Consider the following 13,403-nt stretch of genomic DNA (forward strand, 5'->3'; position numbering starts at 1 on the left):
CATCACGTAATAGCTCTGCTGCTGCTCTAAGGACGCTCAGTTTGCCTTGTCTGTTTCTTTCCCTTTCTCTAGATACTCCATTCTCAACTGCGTAGTATTCACAAGCTTCTTTTCTATCAGTATTTGAAGATACATGTACAAGACGATGAAACAAATTGTTGATTTCAGTGTGACAAATATAAAGCATAATTCTCCAATGTTAATAATAAAATGAGCATTTCTGTACTTATCTATGGTTTATTAAGTGCGTCCATAAATACTATAGGATTTTGCATTACCTTCATTAAACGGTTGAGGAAACTGAGGTCCATAGAACTTAAGGGATTTGTCCCAGGTCACATGCCTAATTAGAAGTAGAATCCAAACTGGCATTTAGGGCAGCTGACTCCAAAGCCTTTGTTTCATCCATCGCACTAGGCTGCCAGGCCCCGTCATCTGACTGGTAGACAGTTCATATATTTGCACTATTTTACAAATGAAATTAAAAATTAAAAATTTTTTTGTCTTATCAAATCTCTTTTCCTGTCACATATTTTTTTCGTAAGCTAATTAAATTCATTTGTGTGTGTGTGTGTGTGTGTGTGTGTTATTTAGCTCTATACCAAGTATGTCATTCTGCCAGCCATCATAGCAAAAATTCCTGAGATACATGCTACAAGTGTTGTGTATTCTGAATTAAGTGAAGTATCTCAGTTTCTAATGGCCTTTCATTACCACTCTATTTACCAACTCTTGTACTATTTTTGTCCTTTATCAAAAAAGAAAAAAAAACTGAGTCAGTAGATCATTGATCTTACCCAGAACTCATTTGTTTCTGAAATTGTCCATTTCTCAAGACATATACATACATACATATATATATATATATATATATATATATATATATATATATATATATAAATATATATATTACCTCTCTGCCAATTTATTAGCTCATAGATAATAAATAAAAGACTACATCTTTCTTATACTTACATTTTAGGAGAAGACCCAGAAGGTTTAACTTTATGCTCCCATAATCTGCATGGATTACACTAAAAGACTCAGTTATCCCTTACTGTACCATTTATTGAGCTTCTGTAACAGATATTAGTTTCTTATTTAAGTTAACCTTTTTTGCTAATTATAGAAACATTTAAAAATACTAAGAAGCATATGCATACATAATACTAAAACCATTGAATCACTGTCAACACTGTTAATTTTGTGATATATATATATATATATACATATATATATATATATATAGACATGCGCGCACACACATATATTTATATTTATTCAAAATCAACACTTGCTTAATACATATTTACAGTAAGGTGTCCTTTCTAGAAAATATAAATGTTTTTCATAGTAACAAAACTAAAAATCAATGTCAACATTAATACTTTAGTTGTCATCTCACTACTCTGCTCACTAGTGTGTGTTTTTCTCTCAGAGAAAGATGCAGTTTGCTCATAAGAGCATCAGGAGAGAAAATAGGAGGGAGAATCATAGTTTCAGATTTTTCATTTGTTTTAGTTTTGCTTTTTTGATAGTTATAGAAAATATAATTTTTGGATGGACTTCTTAATATGAACAAAAAATACAAGACATTTTCCCATTGGTTTTTATGAGTAATCCCTTCACGCCTTGTTTTCTGGAATTAGTTAAGGGTGTTAAATTAAGAGTAAAATAGTGGGGATAAGGGGAAGGTGAGAGGTTTAGAAAATAGTCGGTAACCACAAGATGGCCACGGGGTTTTGAAAATTAATTTGGGGAACGTAATCAATAATGTAAAGATGTTGTAGGGTATCCGATGGACATGTGTCCCATTTGGGAGACCACCTCGGAGATGATGTAGATGCCTGATCACTGCATTGTACACCTGAAGCTGAAGCTGAACAATACTGAATGACAACTATAATTTTATATAAATATATATATATATATATATATATATATATATATATATATATGTATATATGTATATAAAAAAAGAGTAAAATAAGCAGGGAATAAGTATACTTTCATTTATGTGTGTGTTTATGTGTGCATATATATTCATATATGCAAATACACTTGAAGCATAACCAATATCACACTGTAAACTGTACATATGTTTTATGTGCTGCTAGTTGTTTTACTTAACATAAATCCTGACAGCTTTCCCATATTCATTAATATTTTCAAGAATGTGAGTGTTAAGGATGGTAAAATTTCTATCATAAATCATGCACCACAATTTATCCTTGACCACAACCTTATTTCTTTTGAACACAAACTGAGGTTGTAAAAGTTTAGGAAAAAAACATAGTCATTTGTTTTATGTTTATTATGTTGGTTAGGATGAGTATTTCCACAAAATGCCTTTTCTGTGGAGAGATGGGGAAATTGAGATGAGGGAGCCTCCCTGAACTTCCTAGCGGTGTCCTCTCAGTGCTCTCCACCTGGCTGTGCTTTTCCTTAGGCAGCTGAGTACTGCATTTCTGAATGCTCCATCCTGGGCATTCTAATCTGTGAGTGGATGGATGAGAGAGGAGCTGGTGGGAAAGGAAACAGTAATGGACTAGAAAGCCCCAGGACTGGCTGATGTAGAAATAGTTCTTGCACAGTTAGGGCAGGCCCAAAGATTTTTTAATTTGTTTCTTTTGTTTAATAAAAGCCTGTGGGTCTCAGAATTAGACCCTGACAAGGAGTATGAATGAAAATGTTTCTTTGTTATCTTTGGGCTTTCAGATCTTATTCTGGTTCAGAGAATGAGGCATGTGGTGTTTTATTTAAAAGGTTGCTTGTTAATTTGACACCATCTATCAAGTAGTGAGTAGATCACCACTGAGATTTTGGGAACTTGTGATTTTTTTTCCTTTAGTTTTTAGAGATGTGATCCTGTTGATTTCTTTTCATATTTTCAGGGATATTACAGTGGGAATTTTAGAGGGAGTGGGTCAGGCATATCTCATCTGCTGTCACAATAACCCAAAAATTTGACTTCTATATATTACAAATTTTTTAAAGTTTTGTATGTATTTAATGTTTTTAGTCTATTAATTTATCTCTTTTTTTGTTGTTGTTACTTTAGAGTAATAGGAGCCAAATGCAAGTAATAAGTTCTAGACTATGGCTGTATAAGACATAATCTCAATAAATAGACCCTTTCACGTGTATGGTAATTGCATAAATGTAAAGTTGTATTATTTTTATTTTTTGTAGAATACAACTTTAGATAGTTAGATATTTATAGAACATGCATCTTCCACCTAAATATTTCCTGTGTATGGGATCATATTTCTTGTTAAATATAGAAATAATAATTTTAGAATACACCCAAAGACTTTGAATCTACTTATTTTTAAAGCAAATCCTGTATAAAAGTGCTTTTATGTCCGTAGTTCTGCCTAAATGATTCATTTCCAGCAGCCTACATCGAAGGATAGCAAACCTGAATAGGTTAAGTGCTAGATTTTAATATTAGATATTTCCAAATGTTACCTTTGTGGATTGTCCTCCATTAAGAGAATAGATCAGCTTCACTCTTCACTTGTTCAGTAATGATTGCTGGAAGCACAGTAAACTTGAGAGGGATGAGTGATCCTGGAAAATATTTGACTAGTGAGACCTTTCCTTACCTGAAGGAGGAGAGCATTGTAGATGTGGTAGAGAGAGTCCATCAAGCCCCAGAAATCCTTCAAATCCTTATCAAAGGACAACTTCATCGGCAAGTCTCGTCACTGGCATCTGTCACTGTCTCGCGTTACCCAAGTAATCTTTTTTTATAAAACAAACTGTTCACACACACACACTTAATAACAGAAACCCCAAAGCATGTAACACCTCATTCACCTCTAAAAGTGGTTTAATTCACGGCCAATTTCACTGAACTGAAGAAAATAACATTAGGCGAGTCAATTGGGAAAGTAGAACTGACGTGTCCAACAGTATTAGAAAACCGTTGTTCAGATCCTTAAAATATCAGGCCTAAAACAAGAGCTTCACACCTTTTACTCTCAGAGCTTTGGGAATGGCATTGGATTGTGCTGGTTTCCGACCATTTTACCTTTTCAGCATTCTCCTTCTAAAATCACTGGGCCTTGTACTATGAGCAGACATAGTAGAAGTTTATTTTTTTATCTCTGCTGTTGTGTCTATATTTGCAAAAGAAAGTTATTTTATTTAAAAGTGTTTATCTATTTTATGTATATTTGTAAAGCCTAATGCTCTTTTCTCTTGTGGTTCTCTTTTTGTCCCCATTTTAGCTGTATTCAGTATCCATAGAGTATCAAGCTGACTTCAAATTTAGCTAAAAAGATTACATTTGATGAAATGAGTGGATAATCTGTGCATATTTGTTTCCCATGAGGGAAAAGCTTGGGAGACTATTTTAAAAAGCAATGCTTTTTAAAAAGACAATGCCTAGAAAATTCTACCACTAAGATCAGCTGATTGAATTTTGTAAGCTTCTGAAAAAACTTCCAGAATTGAAGAACCAAGTCCTTTAAAACATATATAGGAGTACACCTACCCTAGATCTTCATGCTGGAGCCTTACTCTCAATGAAAAAGGGGAAACAAACCTCTAGGCAAATAGTGATTTCCCAAAAGGAATAAAAGATAAAAAAGAAAATTGGTGGTTTTGGTATGACACGCTTTCTCTTGCTGACCCTGAATGAGTCTATTTTTTTCTCACTCCACCTTCCTAAACCTGCCTACAATTTATACCCTGTGCTCATTCATCCAGCAATTATGCATGCTCTTTAGTCCTTATGTTATTTAATGACAGAAGTACACTTACATCCTGCTTCTCACATGTTAAATGAGATATTTTGATAGCTATCATTAGCCTCTAGCATTGGAAAGAGAATAGGGAAAGTTTTCCCTTGAAATATGTACTTTGAAAATATACCTCAGGCAGTTCTTCCAGTAAAGGAATGTTTTATGTATTCCGGTTTAAAAACTTACTATTTTGTTAACCTTGGACAAATTATTAACCCCATTAAAATTCAGTTTCTTTATATTTAAATTGGGTATAATAAAGTATATCTTGGACCCTAAATATAAGTAATGTATCTAGCATATTGATCAGATGCTTACAAAATTGAATTGACTGATCTTAATGGTGGAATACTCTAGGCATTGTGTTCTCTAAAAGCATTGCTGTTTTGGAAATAGTCTTCCAAGCTTTCTCTTCATTGCAGACAAATCTGCACAGATTATCCACCCATTTCATCAAATGTATTATTTTAGCTAATAATAGCATGGGTAGCTATTATTATTGGTACATAAAATGATAGCTATTAGTATTATCATCATCATTCATGAATTCTTCAGCTCAGGGGCTTAGTTTTTCTCCATTTCTTCTCCTACAAAGTCTTTGATTAACTTAGATTTGGGAAGGGGTATTTATTTTACAATAATTTGTTAAACTATACACTTATGTAAATTATATTTAATAAGAAAAAGTTAAACATTGGGATTTGAAAGACATTGAAACTTTTCTACACTCATTTTTTTCTCATTACAGAGTGTATTATCTGCTACAAAGCTAGATCTGGATTGGTTGTCGTATACACAACTTACACTCATTATATCCAAAAATGAACTTACTATCTTCAGTCCTTCCTCACTTCCTCTCTCTTCTTCCCATCTTCCCTTCCTTTTTTAAAAAAATCTCATTCCTTTCCCATACATTTGTGGGTTACCTACTATTTTCAGGTCCAGTACTAGAGAATAGGCATACAATCATGAAAACAGTTACAATCCTTGCAACTTACAAACTAGCTAGACACATTCAACAAATGAATTACAGAAATAATTGTATCAAAATAGAGTTGATGAGTGTGATGAAGGAAAGCTCGGCATTCAATACAAGTAAATAACATGCAAATAAGACGGAAACTTGACTTAGTCTGGGAGTGCTGAGGCCAGTGATGGATGCCAACCCTGAGCTGAGACATGGAGGATGAGGTGGGGTAACATATCTTTCCCCAGACTTACACATCCTCTTCTTTCGTTTCTTTTCAAACACAATCATCTGCCCAGTCACCCAGGCTTAAAATCTTCACATTATCTTTCATACTTTATCTATTCTCTTTTGCCTCAACAAGCCCAATTTTCTTGATTCAGCATCTTCTTTCCTCTATTCCCATGAATGACTGGATTCCCATTCTCACTACATTAGTTATCTCCTTCTTTACCTTTTTCCTGCAGCGTTATTTTGGTGGGTTTTTTTGTTCTTTTCTTATCCCCCCCCAACTTGTCTCACCGTCCACATTTCCTGTCCATAGCCAACCAACCCTCTTGCATACAGCTGCCAGGGTAACTCCCTGGAACACACTTCTGATCTCAACTCAAAGAAATTTCATGGCATATCTGCTGACAGAATATAATCTGAATTCCTCACCTTGCTGTTCAAAGCTTATAATAAACTGACCACATCTCAGTTTTTAAAGCTTGATTTTCAGCACTCCTGTATGTGTTCCTGGCCGGCATGGACACTCCACAGTCCAGCACTTTCCCACACACATGCCTGTGTCTGGGCCCCTCCCCTTTCCCCTTTCTTACACACTTACACCTGATCCTCCCTCAAGTCCTTGCCCAGATACCTGCCTTCCCACTATAACTTCACTTTGTTTCCACTGAGAGTAATTTCCTTTTCTCTGAATCCTCAATATGATGAGATTCCCAGTATGACAGCGTTGTCACCTCCCTCACCTAACAGAACTATTTAGAGAGGGAAGAAGGTGTAACTCTTCAGAGCATGAACTCTGGAACCAGACTGCCTGGATTCAAATCCTAGCTCTGACACTTCTTAGCTGTGTGTGTCACTTAAATTCTCTGTGCCTCATTTCTCTTCTTTAAAATAAAAGACCGAACTTTATAAGGTATCATGAGGATTAAATGAGTAAATAGTGCACAAATGTTTAATTTAGTGTCTAGCAATAGTGCTGTATAAAATATTAGGTATGATAATGCCATTATTTTTATCATTTACATGTAAATTTACTTCTAAATTATAACTTGAGGACCAAATCCACATGTGATTTATGTTTATGGCTTCTAAGTCCCTTATTGCTTCACACAGAGTAAATAAATAGTGGAGATGTGAATTAGAATCACCATTTTAGTGAACCCTAATTGGATTTTTCAGAGTCTATTTTGAAGATAATATCTTCTTTATTAAATTAGCTAAACTGGATCATTGAACAAATATTTAATATATGTGTTTTTTGTGTGTAAAGCACACAGAATATATGGAGAAGTGTGCCTTCTCTGATTTTACATTTGATTCAGGGAGATACCCATACAGATAATTACAATGTAAGACACGGTCGAAAAAGTGTACGGTCAAAAAATGATTATCAGAATTCAAAAGGAGTGACTGGAATGATTAGGAAAGAATTTATTGAGGTGATGAGATGTAATTATACTGCAAAAAAAAAAAAAGGTAACTTTTAGAACAAGCAGTGATAGAGTGACTGGGGAGGTGTAGTAGAGCATAATCCTCTCAGGGCTATTTTAGATAGGGAATAGGTATTGCAGGAATTGTGAAGGCGAGGATAAGGAAGGTTCCAGATGGAAGGCAATGGAGGCTGACCTGGCTGGCCAATCTTGGGGAGTAAAGAGAATTAAATTTGGTCATATGAAAGACTTAGAGACAATTGATAGAACCTCCTGAAAGTTAGAATTAAAGAATTTAGATTTAATCTGAAAGCAATAGAAATCCTATAGTTCTCTGATTTGGCTAATGAACGATCAAAATAATATTTTTAAGTTTTAATCAAATGGATGTGTGTTTATATCAAAATTAACGTGTATTAAACATCAGATTATGTAATAATTATTTTAATTTGTGAGTCATCAGATGATCCTGAAGGTCTCTTTCTTTCTCTCCTCATCCCACAGGTTGTTATTTTGTATTTTGAGCCAAGCACATTTCGCTGTATTCTCCTAAGATGGGTCCGTCTTCTCGGTTTTGCTACTGCTTATGGAACTGTCACTCTCAAGCTTCACAGGTATATTACATTTTATTAGTTTTTGTTCTCGTGGGAGGATCAAAGTGTTTGGCTTAGCAGGTAATTGCAAGCTGGATCAGCCACTTAAATGGTTTAATCTCAAGAATTTAGGTAGCAAGACAATATACATTTTTCATTTTCAAGGCAGTATCTTTAGGATTCTTTAGGAAAGTCTCTAATACAACTGAAATTGAACAACACTCTTTAATAAAATGTGCCATTCGTTATGGAAAGGTTAATTCTGAATAAACCATAAGTTCAGTACAAATGCACAACAGTGTTTACTAGCTAAGAGTAGGAATAAATACAAAGACAATACAGCTGAACTAATAATCCAGGTCGAGAGCCACCAAAGAATCCGATATAATAGGATTTAGTAAGATACATACTTGACTCAAACTACTGTCCTCCATTTCCAAGTTCCATGCCCCCAGGTAATCCTGCTGATATTCTATGGGTGATTTATTTTTTTAAAGAGGGTTTTTTGGCTTTCCTTCTTTAGTGATTATCAACCTTGCAAATTGGAGAATACTGTCAATTCCCTTATAGTTAGTCTAAAAACCACCTAATTTTTTAAATGTCTATGACCAAATTAGGAAGAAAGGGCAATAAAGTGAGGTACCTAGCCACAAAGGCTAGGAATGGCTGGAAACGATTCCAGGTCTTTCCCTTGCTTCCTCTTTCCATGTTTTCTCAATGTGATGGTGCCGAAGAGTGTAGAAGAGAAAATACAAGTTTCTCCTGCAGGATAAAACTGTAGCTCTATAGAGGTAACCCTTTATACTGATCAGCTTTGAAATTGTTTTAATAACCATGGCAAACCATTCATATTTTCATACTAATCTGACCATAAGTGTTTCTCAATAAAAGTATTTTAATGTGGCTTATCCAACAGTTTATCTTAATTGCCATGATATGTTATATTTTTCTTTAAATGTCTCCTCTTTCAACCTTTCTTAAAATGTGATCATGAATCTGCATTTTATTTCTTTTTTTTTTTTTTTTTTTTGATTAGGTGGTACTTATTTACTGGGAATGCTCCACATTATCTTTCTGGAACGAATGTAAATATCCTTAATTCTCAAAATTTCTTTCTTATATGTGTCATATACTACAAAGAATTTTAGGAGGTCCAGTTTAAATCTGTTTAGCCTCTAACTCTAAGAAATCATAGGCTTCTACTTCCTATAACAGGAAAGGATTAGACCAATCTCTAATGTTTTTGATGCTTACATTATTCTTTCCATATCACAGCACATTTTGCTCTTGTGTCTTTCTATTCAAGTACCTTCTGGTTTCCATTCCTTATATAATAGCTATTTTTCAACTGGTGCTCACCAAAGGGAATGAGAAATCCTTGACAGCTTATAATGGACAATAAGCCTTCTAGAAATCCTGAAAGATTGGGTGGCCTCTTGAGACCTGAAAATGACCTCTCTCCCAGTGAGTCTAGCACTTAGCATCTGTTGGATTTGCTTACTTAATTGTCTTCTTCATTTTTACCTAACTTACCTCTTACCTTCTCCTGGAAGTGAGAGTCTTACTATTGGATCCCCAGCTCTTAGCACAATGACTGACACATAGGAGATGTTTAAGACATATTAGTTGCTGAGTGAATGAATGAAAATGTCAGATGCAGACTTAGACGCTGATTCCATCAGGTCTTTCCACACATTATACATTCATATTCCCCTGACTCTCGGAGTGTCCTCAAGTTTCTGGAACACATAACACTATGGTTTACAAGAGGTTGTTTGGTGGGATGCAAGCACAGTATTAAATAGCACTGAATCATGTAATGAGAAAACTACTTCCATTCAGGTTCCCTTTCCATCCTTCTGATAATTTCCAGGAGAAAAGTTAGTGTGGAACTAGTAGGTCTTTAACACCTGATCTTCCTTTGTAACAAGAAGCAGATCAAGCTTCAGGCTCACAGCTTTCCACTGCAGTGCTATATAGATAAAATGTATTAACTTTGTTTCACTGTATTTATTTCATAGTTACTTTCTGTTTACAGATTATCAGTTTGTTTTTTATTGAAAGTAGCAATATAAAGTGTCCTGGCCTCTTACGAGTTGAGAAAGAATTCACAAGGCACAAAGGAATAGAAGTTAGAAAGTTTACTCAAGAGGAAAAATGCCAGCAGAGAAGCTGCTCGGGCAGAGTCTAGATAGAGCAAACAACTGCTGATCTTCAGGTTAGTTTTTCTTATGTAGAAAAGCATAGGTAATTTTCTTACAGCAGAGGATGTGATGTATAGACTGAGGTCATTTGATTGACATGGGCAGGTTATATAACTGGTTTCTTTCTGCACATGCTCATACCCAGAATACATACAGAATACCCAGGGGGGGGGGTGCGGGGGGGGGCGTGGCAAGACTTAATGTTAATTTTATTCTATTTGTATTATAATGAGGCCAGAGTTCAGCTAAGGATAGACTTCAGCAGTCTGCGCAGGTGCTAAAAACCAGATAATTCTGGTCATGGTCTTATCTCCTTTTTCTAGGGGTATTTTGACAGAAAAATTTATCTTTAGGGGCTGAACCTGGGCAGTCCCAGGGGAATAGTCGCAGGCCTAGGGAGTCCCCAAGAGTGGATGTGGACCGTGCAAAGTACTGATCAACTCACCTTCTGCTAATTCCCCTCGGGCTCACATTTTGTTAACTCTTTTTCTGCCTCATCATAAAGTTTTTTTTTTAAAAAAAAATATTTTAAAGCAATAGATAAAAATTGATTTAAAGAACCTATTAGCTGGTGTGCAGATATAGGTAGAAATCTTGAGGATGGTATGCAAAGGACTGGAATTTGGGAAAGCAGATTATTTCATCATTCTTTTGTTTATTTTAAAGACTGGAATCAAAACTGTTTTCTCTGTTACTGTGCATCTCTAGAAGTCATTGCAGTGAAGAATTATCCCACTGAAGTCTTAAATTGAGTAGGAACTGCTTCTAATTTAATGAGCTGAATTATTCTTAGCCTGTCTTTACCATATGGCTTTATATTATATTGTTTTTTTCCATATTGCTTAAATGTAACTGATTCCAGTACTGTCTAAGTCTATAAACTGAACAGTCAGCACTTCAGAGGAATGTGAGCAGCCTGATGGAAGTGACTGGCTGAACCAGTTTTGTCTTCCCTTCTTAATGTGGCAGCTCACCCATATTATATACAGTTGACCCTTGAACAGCGTGCAGGATGGAGTGCCAACTCCCATCCTCACGGTCAAAAATCCATGTATAACTTTGGACTCCCCCAAACCTTAACTACTAATAGTCTACTATTGACCAGAAGTCTTACCAATAACATAAACCGTCAATTAACATATATTTTATATGTTATATGTATTGTACACTGTATTGTTACAGTAAGTAGCTAAAGAAAATAAATTGTTGCTAAGGAAATCAAAAGGAAGGGGAAGTATATTTATAGTACTTATTGAAAAAACATTCATGTATAAGTGGACCCACATGGTACAAATCCATGTTATTCAAGAGTGAGCTGTATTCAAATATTTGTTAAGTGGATAGGAATAGTGAATGGAACTAGGTGGATAGTTTTAGTAAATGGAACTGCAAGGAGGATCTCTGGTTGGTATCTCTTAGAGTCAAACAACATATGGCCCTGAGGAAGGACTTCTAAGATTTTGTAGTAACATGATAGAAAGACATAAATCTAACAAATCCAAATTGTATTTCAATTCTGCCATTAACTATTCACACAACCAAGAATAAGTTACTTTAATCTGAGAATTGTTTTTCCACCTCACCTGTTAAGTTGTTGTAAAGATTAAACATGATTGCAATATATGTAAATACGTCAAGTAGGAGGTTTTGGTTGCAAACCACAGACACTAACTATGGCTAAAGTAAACAAAAAGGACATGTATTGAAAGGATATGGGGAAAGCTAAAGAACCCAGCTTTAGAGGACATGACCCAAGGAAGACTGAGGGATCAAGGTTGCCTGGGCTAAGCAGTAATGTCCCTTGAATGTCATAGTCTCATTTTCATAGGAACTTCATTTTTTATTTCAAGATTTTTTAAAAAAGGAGATCCTACCTCTCTAGGCAAAAAAATCTTAAGGAGATTATCAATACTGATATATAAAATGACTGTTGATATCCCTCGAGCAGATAGGCAAGATGGACTTGAGTTTTTGTTTTATTTCAGCCATTTTCCTCAAGGCTTAGCAAAACTTTTGCACATTTCTTTCTTCATCTCTTGATCTCCCACTGCTTGATTATAATATTTACAGACTTCCAGAAGCAATAAAAGCTTGAGGCAAATATGAGAAATGAACAGGACCTCACACTGTCACAGAAATAATATTAGCCTGGGATGAGAACGTGAACATTTCATTCACTTTTACGAAATCTCCCACTTTTTTCTTTAGTCGTCTCTCCCCACGTTTGAGAATCATACAGGGAAAGACTACCATACCAATCCAAAGGAAAGTTTAATAAGAGTCCTTTGTTTATTAACAGTGTAATACAGGCGTGTAATACATTGGGGGAGGGGATAAGAGTGATCCTTCTCTTCAGGGAGGAGTATTTTATCATTGATATTTAGGATCACCATCACATCACAGTGATAAAAAGCAGACCAACTTTTACCTGTCTTTATTATTGCCTTAAATTCTCTACAGACAAATGGGCCCCTTTCTTATCTTTGCTCGAGGTAGACCAGTCCCACCACCCCACCTCATTGGCAGGCCATTTTTGCAAAGCAATTTACTTGAACCTAAAATTGTTTATGCCTCTTTGGAAAAAGAAATAAGGAAGAATGGTACAGGTTTTAGCAACTCAATTGTGGATCCTAAGGAAAAATAGAAGTGAAGTAGGCAAAAATGAAGGAAGTTCATTTATAAAAAAGAACTTTATTCAGTAACCATAGATATGGTGGACTTATGAATGATACAGGACATCTAGCACCTGCCTGGTTGTGTGAAGTGACAGAATATCTGCTAAGCTAGGTTGGTTGATTGGTTGGTTGGTTGGTTGGTTGGTTGGTTGGTTGGTTGGTTGGTTGGTTTTAAGAAACTTGGGAAGGCAATATCTCTAGGCTCAGAAAAGCCAAGTATATTTTCAGGAGGCAAAATGAGGAAATGTTTTAAGTGAAAGGGGATGGAGAGAGATTAAGAAACAATGTTAAAAGAATATTTTTCTATTCCCTATAATATGGTTACTGAAAACAAATTGCCTTTTTCTTTTTCTAAGGCAAATCAAGAAAAAAACAAGACTTTTTTGTACTGTATTTAAAATGAATATTTAAGCAAGCTGTGAAAAAGCCTTCTTCTGGCTCTAGATGAGGGATTTTCATTTCATGAATTATTCAGTACTCCTTGCTCTGGATACAGCATAGTACATAGCAGTTTTCTCTGCCATGCTCATTAGCACCAAATATTTACATATATAT

The 13,403-nt window shown here is 35.2% G+C and overlaps 1 protein-coding gene across 1 annotated transcript in view; it reads left to right on the plus strand.

The window, feature by feature from the left end:
* GPR158 (G protein-coupled receptor 158) overlaps positions 1–13,403 on the plus strand; it is a 390,742-nt gene that overhangs the window by 326,390 nt on the left and 50,949 nt on the right. The window contains exon 6 of the mRNA XM_074324946.2: positions 7,881–7,990. Coding sequence (XP_074181047.2) covers positions 7,881–7,990 — 110 coding nt within the window. The remainder of the gene's footprint in view (positions 1–7,880; positions 7,991–13,403) is intronic.

The sequence above is a fragment of the Rhinolophus sinicus genome, chromosome 1 (genome assembly GCF_057876585.1).
Source record: "Rhinolophus sinicus isolate RSI-liver-muscle chromosome 1, RSI-T2T, whole genome shotgun sequence".
NCBI lineage: Eukaryota > Metazoa > Chordata > Mammalia > Chiroptera > Rhinolophidae > Rhinolophus > Rhinolophus sinicus.